The sequence below is a fragment of the Leopardus geoffroyi genome, chromosome D4 (genome assembly GCF_018350155.1).
Source record: "Leopardus geoffroyi isolate Oge1 chromosome D4, O.geoffroyi_Oge1_pat1.0, whole genome shotgun sequence".
Classification (NCBI taxonomy): domain Eukaryota; kingdom Metazoa; phylum Chordata; class Mammalia; order Carnivora; family Felidae; genus Leopardus; species Leopardus geoffroyi.
The window spans coordinates 86,748,145-86,768,602 of NC_059342.1; the positions used below are offsets into that span (position 1 = coordinate 86,748,145).

The window sequence follows — 20,458 nt, forward strand, 5'->3', positions numbered from 1 at the left end:
TGGCAGCCCTCTGGCCGCAGGGTTCTTTCTGACCGCTTGTCCTTCCCTCCTCAGGTCCACGCTTCCCGAAGCAACAACATGTGCATCGTGGGCGGGTTCACCCAGATGATTCGAGAAGGTGGGGCCAAATCCCTCTGGCGGGGCAACGGCATCAATGTCCTCAAAATTGCCCCTGAGTCGGCCATCAAATTCATGGCCTATGAACAGGTGAGGACCCAGCTTCCCTGGGCTGAGGCCCCTGCCCTGCTGATGCCCTGGAACTTGGAGCCAGTCACTGGGGACAGCAGGGCGGGGCAGGCGGCTGGGTCCAGCCCCCACCCTGCTGCCAGCTCCACTGTGGGTCAGTTCCTTCTATTTTGGGGCGGTGTCACAGGTGCCAGGGACACCGGGTCTTGGTTAAACTTGACTGGCTCTGGGAGGAACGGTGGGGTAGGGGCCAGTGCGCTGATCTCTGGGGTGTATCAGTCCATTTGCTCTCTGTTCTAGATCAAGCGTCTTGTGGGGAGTGACCAGGAGACTCTGAGGATTCACGAGAGACTTGTGGCAGGGTCCTTGGCTGGGGCCATCGCGCAGAGTAGCATCTATCCAATGGAGGTGAGGGCCACGTTGGTATGTGGTAGAGCCTCTTAGAACAAGCAGTGTGCGTGGGGTTGAGGGCGAGGAGGGGGCCATGCTCACCCTCCCGTCGCTCCTTTTGGGTTCTCCAGGTTCTGAAGACCCGGATGGCCCTGCGCAAGACAGGCCAGTACTCGGGCATGCTGGACTGTGCCAAGAAGATTCTGGCCAGAGAAGGGATGGCTGCCTTCTACAAAGGCTATGTTCCCAACATGCTGGGCATCATCCCCTACGCTGGGATAGACCTAGCCGTCTACGAGGTGAGGAACCCCTAGTAGCCAGGACCCCCCCCCCCCATCTGTTGTCACACTTCCTGAAAGACACTGGGGATGACTGCGACAAAGAACACCAGTGTCTCCTCCCAGAGTCATCAAGTCATTGCAAGGGTCTCCTGTCACACTGCAGCCCCCAAGTCCTACGCCCTCAGGGATTCAGTGGGCACGTTGTCAGAGCACAACTCTGTGGGGGTCCACTGTGCCCCCGGAAGACTTCAGACCCCAGGAGTCAGGCTCTCTGTGTAGGGAAGGTGCTGCTGCCCCTGCGTCATCCCTGCTCCCAGTCTTATCCAGGAGCCCCCAGTGAGGGCAGAAACAAAGGGCAGGCAGGCCAAAAGCGAATCAGGTTACAGTAGCCTCGAGGATCCCATGTGACAAGGAAGTGCCTCCTGTGTGGATCCAATAACTGTGTCCCCACCCCCAGCGCCCCTGTCTCTTGTGGCCTCACAAGGTCTCTGTGAGGCTCAGAGGCACTTGGGCTCATCCCTGCTCCCCTTTCCCCTTTCAGACGCTCAAGAACGCCTGGCTGCAGCGCTATGCGGTAAACAGCGCCGACCCTGGCGTATTTGTGCTCCTGGCCTGTGGCACCATGTCCAGCACCTGTGGTCAGCTGGCCAGCTACCCACTGGCCCTGGTCAGGACCCGGATGCAGGCCCAAGGTAATGCTGGTCCTGGGCCAGTGCCCAGGGGCCCATCTCCCAGGGCAGGTCAGGCTCTCGGGAGGAGCTGGCAAGCCTCTGATGGGTGCCTCTCTCGCTACAGCCTCCATCGAGGGCGCCCCGGAGGTGACCATGAGCAGCCTCTTCAGACAGATCCTGCGGACCGAGGGCGCCTTTGGCCTGTACCGGGGGCTGGCCCCCAACTTCATGAAGGTGATCCCAGCTGTGAGCATCAGCTACGTGGTTTACGAGAACCTGAAGATCACCCTGGGCGTGCAGTCGCGGTGATGGGACGGGGGTGCGACCCCGCCTCGCTCGGCAGACTCACGGATCCTGGGCCCGCAGCCCCGGGATGTTTAGCCATCTCATTCTGTGAATGTGCCAACACTAAGCTGACTGAAGCCAAGCTGTGAAAAGCCTGGGGTGCGCCCGCAAGGGAGTAGGGGAAGGCCTGGCAGGCTCACCGGCTGTGTCCCGCTGACCCTGGCCAACTGTCACGTCTGCTCCGGCGGGGGGGGGGGTAGCAGGACACAGGCACACGCACACAGGGACAGGACGCTTCCTGCGGTGCCTGCCGAGATAGCAGGGCTCGGAACCGGCTTGGTTCTTCCATCTTGCAGCCAGACCACCAGCTGCGGGCCTTGCCCCCTTGGCCTGCTGGGCGCCTACCCCACGCCCGCCTTCCTTCCTTCCTCGCTGCTGTGTTAATATGGTAGGAGGAGGGCTACCAGCCCACTCCCCATGTTACTGCTTGCTCCTCTCGCCTCAGTCCGTGGGGACCTCACACCTGGCTTCCTGGCCCACGGTGTCCCCTCTGGCCAGGTTGTGCCGGGAAGAGGGAGGAGTCTGGCTTTTGTGCGCACCCTCATCTGAGCCCTGCTGTTGGCTTCCGAGCTCACCAACAGACGGGCACCTGGGTGTGCGTGTGCATGCAGGGGGCAAGGCCACGCCCCGCCATTGGCCGCCTGGCATCCTGGTGCATGGCTTCACGGAAGGCACGTGCTGGGTCCTGCAACGCAGAAAGCCTCTGCTCCTGCTGCCGGGGTGTCTTGGTGCTCTGAGCTGGCCCCAGACTCCGTCGGGACTGACACCAACTCAGAACCAACCCCCGTCCCCTGCTCTGGAGTGAGAGCGGTGAGGCATCATGTAGCTGCGGGAAGGGGAGCCGCTGCCGGGGGTCCGCGCGTCCTGGGGAGAGAAGGAAAAGGTTTTTAAAGGCCTTAATTATGTATCGTTGGGAAAAGGGTTTTGTTCAGAAGGGCACACTGGACAAATGTGCAAGTTCTGTGCTTCCAGAGGGAAGACAAAGGGGGTAGAAAGCCTGGCCGACTGCATTAAAGTCTGTTTCTGACGCCCCCTGGGGATTCGTGTCCAATCCCAGTCGGGGCAAAGTGGGACCAGCCTCACATTCCACCGATGCAGGGCGTCACAGTGCTTGGAGCCTATTTATTTCATATTTATTTGAACAGAGTTCTGTCCTAACTATTTTTATAGATTTGTTTAATTAATAGCCTGTCATTTTCAAGTTCATTTTGTATTCATATTTATGTTCGTGGTTGATTGTACCTTCCCAGCACCCTCCAGGTGGGGTGGGGAGAGGAAGGAGGGGCCGTGGGAGTGACCCTTCCCGCCGCTGGCCGCACTGTCGTCAAGTCTGTCCAAAGAAATGCCTCGGAACTGGCGACAGAAGAAAGGTCAGGGCGGGAGGGCCCTGGTCATGGGGAGGTGGCTCCTGGCAGGTTGGAGCAGGGCTTGCACCCAGGAAGAGCCTTAGGATCTGAGGGTCTGACCGGGGGCAGGAAGAGTGGCAGAAATCTCCACTCCGTTGAGCGTGGAAGTCCAGATCATTTCTTGGGCTGGGAGGATCTCTTGTTTCAGCCTTTAGACTGACTAGGCGCTGAGGGGCCTATCACTGTGAGTTTGGGGTGGGGGCTCCAGGAGAGGGCGGCCAGCTCCCCGCCCCCGCCTGTGAAGTGGGCTCCCTCCCCCCCCAGGCCCCCCCTCCCCCCCACCACTCCTGCTCAGCAATGCTGGTCAACTTGGCGACTTCACGGTCGCGCTTCTGTTCCACCAGAAAGGCCTGGTGAGGACAATTCAAATAGGATGCAAAGATCAATGCAAAAATTACTGTTTTATCTAAATCTAGGGATAACTGGAATTTGTGAAAAAGCAAATTAAGACAGAATTGGAAGTTGTCCTTTAAAACAGCCTTCTAATAAAGTTGTTTCAAAGCTGATGATGGAGCCACGTGACTTTTTTCTGGTAGGGGCTGGGGGGGTGGGGGGGCAACTGCACGTCCGAGAAAGAATCCACCTTTCTCATCAGAGGAAATGAGAAAGCTACCCTCTCCGGGCTTCTCGGAGGCACTCCCTCTTTAAAATGGGATTGGGGGTGCTCTGCACAGGTCACCAGAGCCCCCTGAGACTGATGTTTCTTCCTCAGGCCTCCTCTGAGTCTCTTGGGCAGAGCTGGTCACTCCCTGCCCCTGAAGCCCCTCCGGGTGCTGCAGTGCCATCGTCCACTGCCCTGGGTGCCCCTCCCCAGCCTCACCGCTCATTCCCACCCAGCTGGCACACAGAGACGTTGTGGGGCCCTGCCTGATGTTCTCGATTTGCTTTCCGCCTGTCTCCCCGGGAGAGGGTGAGGCCCTCTGGGGCACGGAATGCATTTGTAGCATTATCTCCGGCACTTAAGACCGTGCCTGGTACCATTTTCATTAAATAACAATCCACACTCTGTCCCTGATGGCCCCAGGTATGTCAGGGCAGCAGGGGACAGGATGAAGCAGCTTGGGGACTCCATCAGGGGGCTGTGGCATTCAGAGGCTGTAGGGAGGCACGGAAGTGTGCCCATTTTTGAAACTGGTATATACCACTTGTACTGGGTTGAATAGCATCCCCCCCCAAATTCATGTCCCCTGGGAACCTCAGGATGTCACTTTATTTGGAAATAGGACTTTTGCAGATGTAATCAAGTGGGTTATAGTGGGGGCGCCTGGGTGGCTCAGTCGTTAAGCATCCGACTTCGGCTCGGGTCATGATCTCACAGTTGGTGGGTTCGAGCCCCGTGTGGGGGATCTGTGCTGACAGCTCAGAGCCTGGAGTCTGCTTCGAATTCTGTGTCCCTCTCTCTCTGCCCCTCCCCCGCTCACACTCTGTCTCTCTCTCAAAAACAAACATTAAAAAATTTTTATTAAAGAACAGAACCTGGATTATGGTGAGCCCCAGGCCCAATGAGTAGTGTCCTTATAGAACAGGGGAGTTTGGACAGACATGCCCAGAAAGAGGTAAAAGGCCATGTGACCACAGGGCATGCATCTACAAGTCAAGAAATGCCACGGATTGCAGGGGGCCACCCAAGGCAAAGAGAGTGGCAGGCAGTTTCTCCCTCAGACTGTCCAGAAGGACCCAACCCTGCCAACAGCTGGATCGCAAACTCTGGGCCTCCTGAACTATGAGAGAATGAATTTTTGTTGTTCGAGGTCATCCAAGTTTGTGGTGATTTGTTAGCAGCTGGGAAACTAATATGGCACCTGCTTCAGCTGTTCATTGCCAGGGTAACGGGCATAAACCATTTCCTGACCAGTAGGTCTTGGCAAGTGGGTCCCCTCACCCAGAACCTGCGCTCCCAACCAAATGTTCCCGAGTGCCGTAGGCAGAACTATGCCCCCTCCCAAAGAGGTCCCTGTCCTAATTCCCACACCCTGTGAATTAGGTTACATTGCACCGGGCAATCGAGGTTGCTAATCAGCTGACCTTAAAATAGAGAGATTATCCTGGATTACCCAGGTGGGCCCCATGTAATCACACGGGTCCTTCAATGGGGGATCAGGGAGAGTCAGGGAGCCAGCACAGGAAGGACTCGGCCCAAGGTCGTTGTCAAGGCCACGAGTCAAGGAATGTGGGTGGCCCCTGGGAGTTGGAAGAGGCAAGGAATGGAACACGGCCCTGCTTGATTTTAGCCTAGTAAGACGCATTTCAGACTTCTGACCTCCAGAACTGCAAGGTAATACTTTTATATTGGTTAAGTCACTATGTCTGTGCTAATTTGTTACAGCAGCAATAGGGAACAAATATAGAAAGCCTGTCTGACTTTTCATGGGTTGACAGCAGGACAGTGGAAATCCCTGCCCCAGTGTGGCCCAGGTTGGCCTTGGGAGAGTCACAGCACCTCTCTGAGCCTGTCTGTCCATTAGATAAAAAGAATTAAGACTTGCCTGGAAGGGCTGTTAGAAAGCTGGAAAGGGACGGGGGGGGGGGGGGGGGGGGGGGGGGGGGTGGTGAGGGCGGGCCTAGCTGACTCAGTCAATGGAGTGTGCGATTCCGGAGCTCAGGGTTGTGGGTTTGAGCCCCAGGCTGGGTGTAGAGATTACTTAAGAATCAAATCTTGGGCGCCTGGGTGGTTCAGTTGCTTCAGCATCTGACTTCGGCTCGGGTCATGATCTCACCGTCCGTGAGCTTGAATCCCGCTTTCGGGTGAACACGAGCCCTGCTTCTCTCTCTCTCTCTCTCTCTCTCTGTCTCTCTCTCTGCCTCCCGTGGGATTCTCTCTCTCCACCCTTGCTCATTGGTGCCCTCTCTCTCTAAAAAAAAAAAGAAAAGAAAGCAAATTGTTTAAAAAAATGTGAGACATGGGGCGCCTGGGTGGCGCAGTCGGTTAAGCGTCCGACTTCAGCCAGGTCACGATCTCGCGGTCCGTGAGTTCGAGCCCCGCGTCGGGCTCTGGGCTGATGGCTCAGAGCCTGGAGCCTGTTTCCGATTCTGTGTCTCCCTCTCTCTCTGCCCCTCCCCCGTTCATGCTCTGTCTCTCTCTGTCCCAAAAATAAATAAATGTTGAAAAAAAAAAAAATAAATTAAAAAAAAAAAAAAAAAAAAAATGTGAGACGTCAATTATAAAAATAAAATTGGTATGAAATTTAACATTGTGTCAACTATACTCAAATTTTAAAAATACTCATTTTAAAAATTTTTTGAGAGTGGGTGTATGTGCACTAGCAGGGGCAGGGGCAGAGCGGGAGAGAGAATCTCAAGCAGGTTCTGGGCTCAGCTCAGAGCCTGATTCAGGCCTTGATCCCAATGACCCTGGGATCATGACCTGAGCCAAAATCAAGTCAGATGCTAAACTGACTGAGCCACCCAGGTGCCCCTCAATGATAATCGTTTTAAATATTTATTTATTTATTTACTTTTGAGAGAGAGAGAGAGAGCAAGCAAGGGGCAGAGAGAGAATCCCAAGCAGGCTCCACACTGTCAATGCAGAGCCCAATTTGGAGCTCAAACTCATGAACCGTGAGATCATGACCTGAGCTGAAACCAAGAGTTGGATGCTTAACCGACTGAGCCACTCAGGTGCCCCAATGATAATTCTTTTAAAAAGGAAGTTGAAATTAGGGGTGCCTGGGCGGCTCAGTCGGTTAAGCGTCCAACTGTGGCTCAGGTCATGATCTCATGGTTGTTGAGTTTGAGCCCCGCGTCGGGCTCTGTGCTGACAGCTCGGAGCCTGGAGCCTGCTTCGGAGTCTGTGTCTCCTTTTCTCTCTCTCCCTCTCCCTCTCTCTCTTAAAAATAAACATTAAAAAAATAATAATAATAACAAAAAGACGTTGAAATGAGATCAGGAAAAGACAAGACTGGTCCTTAAAAAACAGCTCCCTTTCCCCAGCCAAACACACAGTAAGTAACCCCCTCAACGCTTGTCATTCTAGCCTCCAGTGTTGGGAGGCTCGTGCAGGCCTGGGGTCTCTGGCATCTGAAGAAACCCAACCTGGGGGTGGGGTGGGGGTTGCAATTTGTGCTGCAGGGCCTGGTGATTCCTCTACCCGTCTCCCTCCTGAGGCTAGATAGACCCTTCCAGCTCTAATCCTGAGGGCATCAGCTGGAGCGCTGCACACACAGGACTTAGCCCTCAGTGGTCTTAGGAGGTGTTTCTGCCACCATGGCCCCATTCTACAGATGAGGAAACTAAGGCTGGAGGAAAAATGACTTGCCCAAGGCCTCACTGTGAGTAGCTGACAGGGCCTCAAATGCACGTCAGCTGAGCCCTGGGCTCTGCTGGGGCTGCCTGCCAGGAGGCCCATGGGACAGGGACCATGCTGCGACCCACCCGTGGGGACTTTCATCCAGGAGCACTCTGTCTCGACTCCAGACAGGTGGCACCCGGTCCCTGGTTATTCTCCTGAGCCTGGAGGCCACAGAGAACCTGGGACTTGTTGGGCAAGCCTGTGCTTAAATCCTAGCACCTGGTGATGTGATCTTGGGCAAATCTCATGCCTCCCTGAATCTCAGTTTCCTCACAAGCAAGATGGGCACAGAACCTTCCTGACGGCTTCGAGTGAGAAGGAACTTGTCTGGGTTCATACACAGGGTAAGTATATGTTGAAGTGAGATTCAAACCAGCTCGTTCACTCTGAAGCCATGTTCTCAACCTTGGCTCCCGGCCGGGCCGCCCCCCCATCCAGATCTCATTGGTCTGAGCAGGTTGGAATGTAGGGGAAGGCAGAGGGGAGCATCTGTGTGCTGGGCCCAGCTGCCCAGGTGTGAACCTTGGTCCCTGCCCTCCAGGGCTGACGAGGAGGCCGGAGCAGACCAGCCAGGCCTGGTCACACTGGCTGGCCAGGGCTGGCTAGGAAGGGCCAGCAGGAGGGACACAATGGGCTAGGCCAGGTAAGAACCAAGAATGAGGAAATTGAGGCAGGGGGAGGGCCAGAGGCCTGCCGCAGTTCCCCCAGGGGGGCAAGACTGAGCTGGGCCTCCTGCTCGGAGCTTCCTGGAACCGAAGCTGGCTGGGGCGGCCACCCAGGAGCCATCTCTTTTGACCATTTGCCCATCAACACGACCTGTCATCTCCCCACAGCAGACGTAGATGCTGAAGACCGAGGGGGCTGGCTCCACCCCTCAGTGGCTCCGCCCCCGCCGCACCACACAGCCCAGCCCCACCTCTCAGCTCACAGAGTTGACGGGACAAGGGACTTGCCCGAGGTCACTAGGCTCCTCCCGGTAGCCGATTCTCTTCCCAGGCCACACTGGCTTCTATCCTATGTATTAGTGTCCTATAGCTGTTGTTACAAAGTGCCACAAGCGTGGTGTCTTATGACAGATTCATCTCATCTGTTCTCTCACGGTTCTAGATGCTTGGAAGCCCGATCTCTATTTCACTGGGCTGCAATCAAGATGCCCGCAGGGCTGCTTCCTTCTGGAGGCTCCCGAGGAGAGCCCGCCTCTTGGCTCCTTCCGGTTCTGGAGGCTTCGGCATCCCTTGGCTGGTCGAGCTTTCTCGAATGTCCCCCCGCCCCCGCTGGCCTCTGCTTCCTTCTCCTCTCTTCTGGAGTCACACCTCCCTCTTACAAGGACACTTGTGATCGTGTTACCTTTAGGGCCCAATCCTGAGGCCCCATCTAGGAAAATCCCTTCATCTCAAAAATCACTAATTTAATCACATCTACAAATTCCCTTGAGCACATGAGGTAACAGCCACAGGTTCCCGGGACAAAGACCTGGACACCTTTGGGGGCCATTACTCAATCCACCAGCCCCTCCCCCACTGCAAACCCTGTTCCCTGTTACACCCTTCTGCCCCTCACCCCTCAAAATCCTTCCCATTGGACTGGTGAAGTAAATTAGGGAACAGTCATTCCCACGGAAGGTGGCTACTGTGGAGGACTACACAGCCATCAGACTTGTAGAGCAATTACTGACCCGGAATATGTTCACGATCTGAATTTTTACTTTAAAAAAGGGAAAAACTTGGGGCACCTGGGTGGCCCAGTCGGTTAAGCGTCCCACTTCACCTCAGGTCATGATCTCATAGTCAGTGAGTTCAAGCCCACGTCGGGCTCTGTGTGGACAGCTCAGAGCCTGGAGCCTGCTTTGGATTCTGTGTCTCCCTCTCTCTCACCACCCCCCCCCCCTGCCCCCGGCCCTGCCACCCAGCCCAGTAGCGCTCTGTCTCTCTCTGGCTCTCAAAGATGAAAACTTACCTAGAGAGACAGGAGAAGGCACTGTGTTAAGATCACAGATTCTGGGGCGCCCGGGTGGCTCAGTTGGTTAAGCATCTGACTGGCTCAGGTCATGATCTCACGGTTTGTGAGTCTGAGTTCCCCACTGGGTGTGCACAAGCCCCGCTTCAGGTGAGCCTCGCTCCTCTCTCCCTCTGCCCCTCATGGGATTCTCCCTCTCTCTCTGCGCCTTGCTCACTTGGGCCCTCTCTCTCTCAAAAAAAAAAAAAAAAAAAAAAAAAAATCGCAGATTCGGGGGAGGCACTTGGGTGGCTCTGTCAGTGAAGTGTCCGACTAGGTTTCGGCTCAGGTCATGATCTCATAGTTCATGAGTTCAAGCCCCACATGCAGCTCTGCACTGGCAGTGAGGAGCCTGCTTGGGATGCTCTCTCCCTCTCCCTCTGCTCCTCCCCTCACACTCGCTCTCTCCCCCTCAAAATAAATAAACTTAAAAAAAAAAAAAGAGGGGCACCTAGGTGGTTCAGTTGGTTAAGTGTCCAACTTCGGCTCAGGTCATGATCTCATGGTCCGTGGGTTTAAAGCCCCCTGTCGGGCTCTGTGCTGACAGCTCGGAGCCTGGAGCCTGCTTCGGATTCTGTGTCTCCCTCTCTCTGTGCCCCTCCCTGGCTTACACTCTGTCTCTGTCTCTCTCTCTCAAAAAATAAACATTAAAATACATACAGACAGACAGACATGCATACGTACGTACCTAAAAAGATTACAGATTCTGGAGCCAGACCTGGGTTCAGATCCCACCTCTGCCACCCACTAGCTCTGTGTGACACTGGGCCAGTCACCTAACCTCTCTGATGGCTCAGTTTCCTCATTTGTAACGTGGGGTAGCAAAGCTTAAATGGGGTAAAGTATGGAGAGTGCTCAAAACAATCCTTGCCATAAAATAGGCCCCATTTAGCTGATATTTATTTATAAAATATAAATTTTATCTATACCTATCTGTGTGTGTGACACACACACACACACACACACATATGCACTATATGTGGGCTACATAAAAAATAATCTAGAAGGCTGTACTCCAAAACAATTTTGAGCGCTCATATCTCCAGGTTGGTGGGACCATGAATAATTGCTATCAACTTTTTGCTTATCTGAAAGTTCTATTTATGTACAGTAAACATTCATCATTTGCATAATCAAAGTGAAATTTTAAAATTTAACAGCCTAACAAACAAAAAAAGCAAACCGGAATCCTCCTGACTCTTGAAGCCCCAGCTGTGGCTTATCCTCCCCAGAGACCTCCCTGACTCCCAGGGCAGAAGGATCTCGCTGTTCTCACGACTCTTCTTATTTCCCGGAGCTCTTGACCTAAAAGCCCGGTTGGGAACAGAGAGTGTTCTGAGGCCAGCAGACCCCACCGGCTGCATAAAACGCCCATCACATGTCAACTGTGCACGCCGACTCTGTGTAGTGCTCCCATCTCCAACCACATCAACCCCACGAAGGTTAACTGACCTCCGAGGGCTCGTCCAAGGTCACAGCAGGTAGTGACAAGGTTCCCACCTCAGGCCTTCTGCTGTCATCAAGGCCACAGGGCATCTGCCCTGATCTGAGCCTGACCAAAACGGGGCAGAGGTTCTTGGCTCGGGGCCCTTTCCTCCGAGAGGTGTGGCTTTTCCTGCCTGCCCATTTTCGGACCCTTACCTGCTCAACGCATTTTTATAGATGAGCCAAGAGTCGCTGGATAACAAAGACCAGCCAGACAAGAGATGCGATTCTGAAGCTGGTCACGAGGTGGCAGCATGAGGCCCTGTTTCGCATCCTCTACTGCCCTCTGGTGGTTATGGGAAAATATACCCAGGGGCTGGCCAAGGAGCATTTGGGAAAACTGAGGCAGGGTTGTCACCTGCGGTGGAGGATACTCAGGGGAAGAAGCACGCTCAGTTGGTGTCCCACGGTGGCCTTGGGTTGACTGGCCATTCTCCAGCCTCAGTCGCAGGGAACAGGTCTAGCTACTATCGTCCTTGGCCTTTTCATCAAGGTGACCAGTCAGTGGAGGAGGGTGTGGAGGGTGCCGGTGGGTGCCTTTCGGCCTGCAGCGGCCCCAGGGAAAAAGCCCCCAGCCAGGTCCCTGTCCCCAGGGTCCCAGGTCCCTGTCTCTGTGAAATGCAGAGACAGAAGAAAATATCTGAATCTGTGAAAACAGGGAGAAGGTAGCTGGAAGCTGGGGCCTGGCCTGTACCTGAGCCTCCTTAGCCAGACCAGGCCTCAAGTGGGGAAGCCTGGGCTGGGAGACACAATCCCTGGGCTGAGCAGGAGAGAAGGGGCAGGGGGCATAGGGTGGAGATGTGGGCGGTGAGACCCTCCCCTGGCCACGGCGTCACGGACAGCTGGGTGGCAGGAAAAGGCTGTCTGTGAAGAGATGGGAAGAGGGACAGGGATGCAGGGAAGGCCCTCCCTGGGGGACCCACAGCGCTGCTGGCCTAGTTCCTATCCTGCCTGAGGGAGGCTCTGGGATCCGCAGGCCCGGGTCCCTGGAGCAAAGGCCTTTGAGGACTTAAGGCCTGATTCAGAGGAACAGTATTCTGGACACAAGGGTGGCTCTTGGAGGTGGCCTCATGCCACAGACTGATGTGGCCTCCGGCCTTGGCTTCTCTCCTTCCTCCCACAGGAGAGGCACTCCCAGGAGACAGGAAGGGGAGCTGGCCTGGCCAGTGGGCTATGGCTTATCCATGCAGTGAGCACTCTGCAGCTGTGAAGAACAAGCCAGCGTCACATGTGCTGACAAGGACAGAAGCCTGTGACGGGAACGAGAACAAGCAGGTAGCAGACCAGCTCTGCAGGAGAGACTGAGGCCACTGCTTCCAAATGTTAGGCTGTTTTGCCTCCAGAATGCTCCTCAGGCCTCTTATTTCAATGTCTGCCATCACAAGGCACATGAATTCTTTTTATGTTTTTTTAAATGTTTATTTTTGAGAGAGAGAGAGAGAGAGGGGAACAGATTGCGAGTGGGGGAGGGGCAGAGAGAGAGAGACACACACACACACACACACACACACACACACACAGAATCGGAAGCAGGCTCCAGGCTCTGAGCTGTCGGCACAGAGCCTGATGCGGGGCTCAAACTCTCAAACAGTGAGATCATGACCTGAGCCGAAGCTGGACGCTCAACTGACTGAGCCACCCATGTGCCCCAAATTATTTTTACGTTTTAAAAAAATTAATAAAGAAAATAAAATTTTAAAACTCTCCTGAGGGGATCTGGGGGAAGGGGTTGCCCAGTTGCCCCGGCAGGGAGGGCCTAGGGAGTAGAGTTCTGCCCACTAGCCACCTGTCTGGCCTGGGGAGGCCACTGTGCTCTTCATTTGCTGAAACCAGGGGAATGGGGACCCCCAACCAGGGTGCTCTGCTCAGAAGGGGGCGCCACTCATTTACCGCCCCCCCCCCCCCCCCCGACCATTGCTCCTAGAGCTGGCTTCTCCCTCTAGACCCCTGGTTCCAGAGTCCCCTACCTGTGAAGTGAAGCCTGGGTGCCCACCTGCCTCAGAGGGCCCTGAAAGGGACAGTGTTCTTGGAACCTTCTCTCCTGATGTGTAGAGCAGGATGAGATCCGTCCAGCCCCTGCTCTGAGCCGGGTGTCCTTCTCCACACTTGACCTGCACCTCCCCATCAAACCCTCACCACCTCCCCTCGAGGTGGAGACTATCATTATGCTCACTCGACACATGAGGACACTGAGGCTCAGGGAGGGGCGCCACTGCCCAAAGTCCCACAGTTAGCGAGGGGCAGAGCTGGACCCGTGCCCTGGGACACCTCAAGCCTCCCTGCTGCTTATCCTGTGGTGGCGTGCCAGGGTTTATGTGACACAAAGCCTGCTAAGTCCTTCACCCCAGGCCTGACACCTAGAAGGCACTGGACAGATAGCCGTTACCACCAGGGCTGGACACGGCCTCCTTCTGAAGCCTCCCACGCAGCATTTCGCCACAGATCTCCACGACAGCCGCAAACCTTTTCTTTATTGCCAACATGACACAGAGTCTCGGGGGCACTTGGGAAGGGCAGGAGCCAAGAGGAGCCAGGGATGAAATCCTCTGCGAACCGGACTATTCCCACTTCCCCCGTCCAGGGCAGGAGCCCGACCCAATCCCCACCCACAAGGTGTGGACACAGCAGCCACTGAGAGCCCCCGAGAATGGCTGAAAGTAGGGAGGCCCAGGACGGGAGGCAGGGGTGGGCTGGCTCCTTGGGGCTGGGGTGCCCCTCAGGGGGACTACGAACAGAAATCAAACCTGGGTTTTGTCCCCCAGCGTCCCACGGCCTCAGCAGGTGTCCGATGCTAGAACGTTGAGGCCGGGGGGGGGGGGGGGGGTGGGCAAGATGCAGAACGATCCTGTCCCCCAGCGCACAGCATCACCAGGTGCTGACCCCATGGTCCTGGTCCTGGCAGCTGGCGTCTTCCGCTGTCTCGCACCCCTCCCGGGACACTCAGGTCACTGGGGGACCTCAGCAATGGCTTTCTCTACCCGCAGGTACCAGGGCTGGATGTGGGTGTGACGCATCAGGTCGTCAAAAGCCTCCAGGCCCTCCATCACGCGCAGCACGCCGTATACTGCCTGGGGGTGGGTACAGAGGGGGTGTCCAGAGCTGCCCTGTCCTCCACCAGTTGTGTGCCCTGGGGCCCGTCACCTCTCCTCTCTGAAAGCGCTCACTAAACAGCCAATTTTGCACTTGGGGCTTTGAGTGAAGTGTGTGGGATTTCTATAGGTTTTGCCTGCCCTTCACCCACACCCCACATCTGGGCAAGAACCTTCACCTCCAGAGATTCCTTTGGGAAAATGTGCTGAGGAGAGGGGACCCCCCCCCCCCCCCCCCCGCCCCACACACACACACCCAGCTCTAAGACCCGGACCTGGCAATCAACATATTCCACCTTGGCTTGAAGGACGGCTTCAAGGCTTGGCATTGAAGACAGACCAACAAGAGACTGTCCCGGGACTTTTGCTGGGTGCAAGCTTGGAGCGCTGGACCCAGGCCTGCCTCAAGCTAAAGCCAACCCCATGGGGTTGAGATGAAACAGGAGAGGCTGAGACCTAATACCATTTGGGCCCCTTGATCAAGCTGGGCCTGAAGCCAACCCCTCCTCTGAACCTGTCAGTTATGTAAATCAAGACAGTTCCTTGCAGGGAGCCAGGTGCCTCCGGAGTGGGAGAGCTGTTGAGATGCAGGTATCGCCTACATCCGGGCTTTCTCTGCCCAGACAGGCCCCTCGGGTCTGGGCACCCCCTGCCACCACCACACTCACCAGATCAGCCAGATTTGGCTGCTGGCCCCCCATGAAGGGCCGGTCTTTGCCCACGGCTGCCACCCACTTGTTGGCAGCCTCATAGAGGTCCTCACGAACGTCATCCTGGAGGTGGTGCCTGGGTGGGGAAGGGGGAAGTCCATCAGGCGAATTCCAAACCTCAGCCCAGGTTGCGACAGCAGCAAGGCTCGCGGGGAGGGGGGGGGGGCAGGGCTGCTCCCCCGAGGGGCATCACCCCTGCAAAAATCAGTCATCATCTGTCCCAGACAGGGAGGCCGTGGGCAGAGGAGGAAAGAGACCCGACCATAGAGAAGGAAACAGAAGAAGGCAGAAGGCAGGCACCCGGCTCTGGACTCTGAGGCCAGTCCTGCTTCCCCTGGGGTGGTGGAGGCAACTGGAAGTTCTGAGTTCGAGTCCTGACTTGGTTTATACTAGGGACTGAGAGACAGCAGGCCACACACACACACACACACACCATCATCACCTGCTCTTAAGCCTCTTGCTGATGAGGTACATGGCAGCTGCACCCATGTACTTGGCCACGGCACCCTCCACTGTCCCGAACTTGCCCTCCCTGACAATGTAGTCGAAGGAGGCCAGGGCCTCAGCAGGAGTGCGGTACACGTTGGGGGAGATCAGGTGCACCAGCCAGTCATCTGCCCACTGCCGCCACTTCATCTCCTCCCTGTGGACAAAGTGGGGACAGAGGGCAGGCCAGGTGGGCTTTCAGGAAGCCTGGGGCCTGGGAGGCGCGGGAGCAGGTACACCGTCTAGACCGCGCAGCGTGCGGATGGGAAGCTGAGGCCCGAGCAGGAGGTCCTTAAGGAGACTCAGCCCTGGCCGTGGCCCCAGCCCTCCTGGTCTCCCATAGTGCTCCCCCCTTACAGCGTCTCGCTCAGCCTGTCCCCTCTGGGAAGGCCCCGCCCTTGCCACCTCCTGGGACCTGCGCCGGCCTCACTTACGTCCTCGCCTCCTTCCCGCCATACATTCGCTGGGCCTCCTTCTCATCCAGCATGAGCCAATACTTGTTGCAGAATTCGGTCACCTCCTTGCCCTGGTCGTTCACGGCCTTCATGGGTGGATAGTAGGTGATGATGTCTTCCAGGGGCTGCCTTTGGGAGACGACATCCAGAGTCTCATCCCAAGGAGTTCTTCCTCCGCGGGGGCTGAGCCGTGACCTCCTCAGGGTAAGGATCTACCCCAGCCTGACCCAGCTCCGGGATGGAACCGCCACCAACCCGCAAAACTTTCCACCCTCTCGTGGGCGCCACAGGAGGTCCTGCAGCAAGAGGGACTTGGGGCAAACACCAGAGGCGCTTCCCTGGTGGAGGGAGACGTGCAGAGGAAAGGAAGGGGGTATCGCAGAGTAAAAAGCCCATGGCTCATTCTGGAAACCCGGGCAGCAGCCCGACCCTGCGCCCCTGTAGGAACCCAGGTGAGGCCTCCCTGGAGACGAAAGGGATGAAATGTGACCCCAGACTGGGCCTCTGAGGGGCTCCTTACCCCGACACCAGATAGGTCTTGAGAGCGCTGATGATGACAGAGGAATCGTTCAGTTGTTGCTGAAGAACGAGAGGTTGGTTTAAATTGGGGGCGTGGGTAGGGGTTGTCTGGCCACCAGCAGGGTCACCAGGGTCCTCTTAAAACAAACCCCCAGGCATTGGAGGAAACTGGTCGGGGGGAAGCTTGGCATTGTTTATATCCATTCCTGGGGGTTCGTCCCCCAAACTGATGTCCACTCTGAGCTTTCTCCTCCCCAAGGACCTAGTCCCCATCCTCAGGGAGGAGGGTAAGGGCCTGGGTACGGGAGGCCCAAGTGTGACTGAAGGGAAGGAGGGTATGGGGAGGACCTAACATCTTGGACCTCCCCACTCGCCTGTCCGGCCTCCCAGACAGTGGGGGGCAGGGTGGACTCTAGAAGCTACAAGCTAGGAGCCAAGCACTGTGCCAACCATTTCCTACCACCCGAGAGTATCGTCCTCCTTTGATTAACGAACAAGCAAGCCCAGAGAGACTAAGTGACTGGCCCTTAGTCACACAACCAGGGAGTGACAAAGCCCCACCCTGAGCCCAGACCACCCGGGTTTCAGAGCTCACTGTTGAGTTCCGTGATGCTCTGACTCCTTTGGCCCAGCTGGTTCATAATCCTCAGCAAGGTCCAAAGACCCCACATTTTTCCAGAGCTGCACAGCAGGGCCTAACTCGGAGGTACTCCAGGAAAACCCAGGACATGGGGGGTCGCTCCCTGAGGCTCACCAAGCTGTCTCCTTCCTGGGCCAGCAGGATGGGCACCTTCCTGTAGGAGGAGAACTTGATCTCGGCCCTGCGCACGGGGTTCACTTCCACCACCTGGTAGGGCAGGGCATGGAAGTCGAGGAAGGCGCGGACCTTGCTGCAGAAGGGACACGTTTTGTACTGGTACAGGGTCAGCTGCAGGCGGCTGGACAGGGAGAGCTGGGTGGGGAGCAGAGGGAGGAGGGGCTTCTGAAGCCTGGCGCCCAGGCCCCACCCCCAAGCAAACTTTTCCCAAGGGAGTCTTCTAGGATGACTTCTAGGGAACATCAGGAGGAACGGGGATAGGTGGCAGAGAGAAAGGGAGGCACAGGGAGGTGGGGAGCAGGCTCATGCAGTGGGCAGTCCAGCCTCAAGCGCCCATCCAGCGGCCCCCCCCCCTCCCCCGCGAGGTAGGAAGTATGGGGAGGAAGCATCTCCCCGTCTCTGTTCAACATTAGTTACCTCTCCTCTCCCTCCTATCCCAAGGGGACATCAGACATTCCCAGGTGTGCCACCCGAGATGCAGAGCAATTGTTTCAACTTGGAGTGCCCACCGCACTCCCTCAGCCCAAGGGACTCTGGGTGAGGGGGCGGAGCCCAGCACTTGTCAGAGTGGGGTCTAGCTCAGATCTCCAAGTGGGGAAGGTTGTAGCTGGGCTTCGGCCCTGGATCTGCATGTTCGGCAGCCCCCGGTATGAGTTTTTGCCGCTGCATATTCATGTTGGAAAGCCACAGCGGCAGTCCACCTTCCTCACCATTCAGATGGGAAACTGCAGCTGGCCAATGGGGGTGGGCAGAGAGATACAGAGAAGGCCACTCCCCTCCCACCATCCTGCTCTCCTGGGTCCAGAAAAGGGGCATCTGTGGATGGATGGTGGGTGCCACGGCAGAGAAAGGCTGTGTTGGTGATGTGTATGGAGCACTGTGAGGGCAGCTGGGCCACCACTCGGCTATGGGACACCTCCCTGTCCCTCTCTGTCTCCGGGGGCCTGGCATCTAAGGGTCATCGGCTCCCTAAAAACACTAACACTAATAAATACACAGCTTTAGGATCTGAAGGCAGTGGAAGGGTTTAGGGAACGTTTATTACTTTCCAAATGACAAATGACAAAAAAAGTATGGAAAATAATAAACTCCGCAAGCTTTCTTTCCCTTTCTTGTGATCTCCAAAGCTTTCCGTTAAAAAGTCTAAAAACACGTTAGAAAACGACTTTAGGGCAAAGACAGCAATTCTAGTTAGCAGGCATTAGTAGCGACCCCATTTCACAGATGAGGACGCTAAGGGCTCAGAGACTTAAAACCAAGTCAGTCGCCCAAGGTCACGAACGGACGGAGGAGGCGATACCTGACCCCGCCAGAAGTCCCGAAGTTCGTTGCTGCCCCCCAGCACCCCCACCCGCGGCTCGATCCGGCCCGGGCTTACCTGCGCGGCAGAGCGCTCTGCGCGGAGGTCCTGGGCGCGCAGGTGCCACCGCGCGGTGTGGTACAGCCCCAGGACGCCCCCCAGGGCCAGCGCCGCCGCCCCCAGCAGCCGCGGGCTCCCCTTGCGGGCGGTAGCAGCGGGACCCGGGCCTCCTGCCGCTCCTGCGAAGCCGGCCCGGCTCTGCGCGGGGAGTGCCGACTGGAGGCGACCGCCCAGCCTCCAGGCCAGAGCGTGCGGGACCGGCCACAGCGCCCGCGCAACCTGGGCCATGTTCGCTCCGCCGGCGCCGCGGGCGGGCGCGCGAAACGAAGACCTCCGGGGCTCAGGCTCCTTTTAAAGGGACGGGTCTCCGTCGCGGGAGGGTTGCTAGGGGTGACAGTGACGCCGAGCGGGGAAGGACAACTCTGGAGGGAATGGGCTTGCGTCCCGGGCGCCCAGTTTCCACGCACCCATCAGAGCCGCTGAAACACACCCTGGGATGTATGGAAGTCGCTAAAGGCCCGACTTCTGAACATGAGATATAACTGGTCTCGGTGGTGACCCCGAGCCGAATGCAGGAACTCGCCGTGTGGCCTTCGGATCCCAGGGTCTTCCGGAATGTGTGTTTATTAAGTTCTACCTCATGCACCCAATCGAAAGACACTGAACCCTTCAGAGTGTCAGAAAAAGGGCCACAGCATTGGGTCCAGGAGAGCCGCGGAAACAGCCGGACCGGACTTGGTGCCCCAATCCTGGCTTTTTCTGCCCTCCCGCGCTACTGCACGGTTTCTTCTGCGTCCCGAACCATAAATTCTTCCATACACGTAAGGGGCCTTAGAAACCACGTGTCTCAGATTTCGCCCTTGTGGAGGCGCCGGCTCACTGACTGACCCGTAGGTCCCCAGCGGCCGGAGGGGCTGAGTGGAGGCTGTCTCTGCCCCTCTGCGGGGCTCGCTCGCCATAGCTGAGGGTCCGGCCCCCCACCACCTAGGCTTCTCGGCGGGCAGCCCCGGATGGCCCCGCCCGGCACCCGGGGGAGGGGCGGGGCTTGGAGAATAGGCTGCCATCCGAAAGGCGGGTCACGTTGTGGGCGGGGAGGGGCGGAGTCTGACGGCGGGGCGGGGACAGAGCTTGGCTCGCGGAAGAAAGCGCGAGAGCTGGGCTGCGGCGGGACAGAACGCTGGGCGTGAAGGGCGGAGTCTGGCGGGAGTAGGGCGGGGCTGGTGCTGCGCGGACATGGCGGTGCCGTGGCGTTCTTTCGCCTGATCTCGCTCTCCGCGCTCCGCGTTATGTCAGGCGCCCCCACTTTCCGCCCGCCACCGGCTGTCGGCTGGATGGTCGCCGCGGCACCGGAGCCCGCGATGTCGGGCCCCGACGGGGACCTGGGCGGGCCGGCGGAGGCGGGCGCGGAAGGCGGGGACGGCGGCTTCGTGGAAGCAGGTGACCCGGACGGGCTGCTGAAGCGACCTTTGCTTTCTCAGGGCTGCCTCCTTGGGAAGGGGAATCTGGGCCGCGCTGGGGGCATGGAAGGGACCGCAGAGCCCTCCCACCCCGGATTCCTATGACCCAGAGTGCATTCGGTTTTCAAATGTCTAAGAGAAGAAGAAAATGATTCTCCTAACTCGCGGATGTTTTAATAGTAGAAGACAGGTATTCAAAACTAATGATTGGCCTTTCCCTTCTTTTCCTTCTTCTACTTTCTTTCCTTCCTTCTTTGCCTCTTGTTGTTCCACCTTTTGAATGAGATGGGATTGTGACAGGAGGAGGTCATCCCGGATTATCTGGGTGGGCCCTACCTGTCATCACGAGTGTGCTCAGAAGAGAGGCGAGTGAGATTACACACACAGTGGAGAAGGTGATGGGAAGACAGGCAGAGGTTGGATCAGTGGGGCCGCAAGCCAACAAAGGCCAGCAGCAACCAGAAGGGGAATAGCCGCCTGGAACATCCAGAGGGAGTGCGACCTTGCCCACGCCTTGA

The 20,458-nt window shown here is 57.0% G+C and overlaps 2 protein-coding genes and 1 long non-coding RNA gene across 11 annotated transcripts in view; 2 read left to right on the forward strand and 1 right to left on the reverse strand.

Annotated features, from left to right (window-relative positions):
* SLC25A25 (solute carrier family 25 member 25) overlaps nt 1-3,785 on the forward strand; it is a 34,867-nt gene extending 31,082 nt beyond the window's left edge. For all 7 annotated transcript variants that reach the window (XM_045470392.1, XM_045470390.1, XM_045470391.1 and 4 more), the window contains 5 exons: nt 55-207; nt 487-594; nt 708-875; nt 1,399-1,549; nt 1,653-3,785. In XM_045470392.1, the coding sequence (XP_045326348.1) occupies nt 55-207; nt 487-594; nt 708-875; nt 1,399-1,549; nt 1,653-1,837 (765 nt within the window). In that variant the 3' untranslated portion in view covers nt 1,838-3,785. The remainder of the gene's footprint in view (nt 1-54; nt 208-486; nt 595-707; nt 876-1,398; nt 1,550-1,652) is intronic.
* A 1,691-nt stretch (nt 3,786-5,476) lies between these two features.
* LOC123592835 lies at nt 5,477-9,291 on the forward strand. The gene is made up of 2 exons (XR_006709959.1): nt 5,477-5,554; nt 7,693-9,291. It is a non-coding gene; the product is annotated as an uncharacterized LOC123592835 (long non-coding RNA).
* A 4,201-nt stretch (nt 9,292-13,492) lies between these two features.
* PTGES2 (prostaglandin E synthase 2) lies at nt 13,493-18,803 on the reverse strand. Of its 3 annotated transcripts, none has more exons than XM_045468221.1 (7): nt 18,502-18,803; nt 17,061-17,258; nt 16,308-16,366; nt 15,767-15,916; nt 15,289-15,489; nt 14,805-14,922; nt 13,493-14,115 (listed from the first exon to the last, which is right to left on the reverse strand). In XM_045468221.1, exons 1-7 carry the CDS (start codon nt 18,769-18,771, stop codon nt 13,993-13,995), a joined length of 1,119 nt encoding a protein of 372 aa, XP_045324177.1. In that variant the 5' UTR covers nt 18,772-18,803; the 3' UTR covers nt 13,493-13,992. The 3 variants fall into 3 exon arrangements, with proteins under 3 accessions (XP_045324177.1, XP_045324178.1, XP_045324180.1); XM_045468222.1 differs by having other exon boundaries at nt 17,061-17,153; nt 18,502-18,802; XM_045468224.1 differs by lacking the exon at nt 17,061-17,258 and having other exon boundaries at nt 18,502-18,802.
* Nucleotides 18,804-20,458: the final 1,655 nt, after the last annotated feature.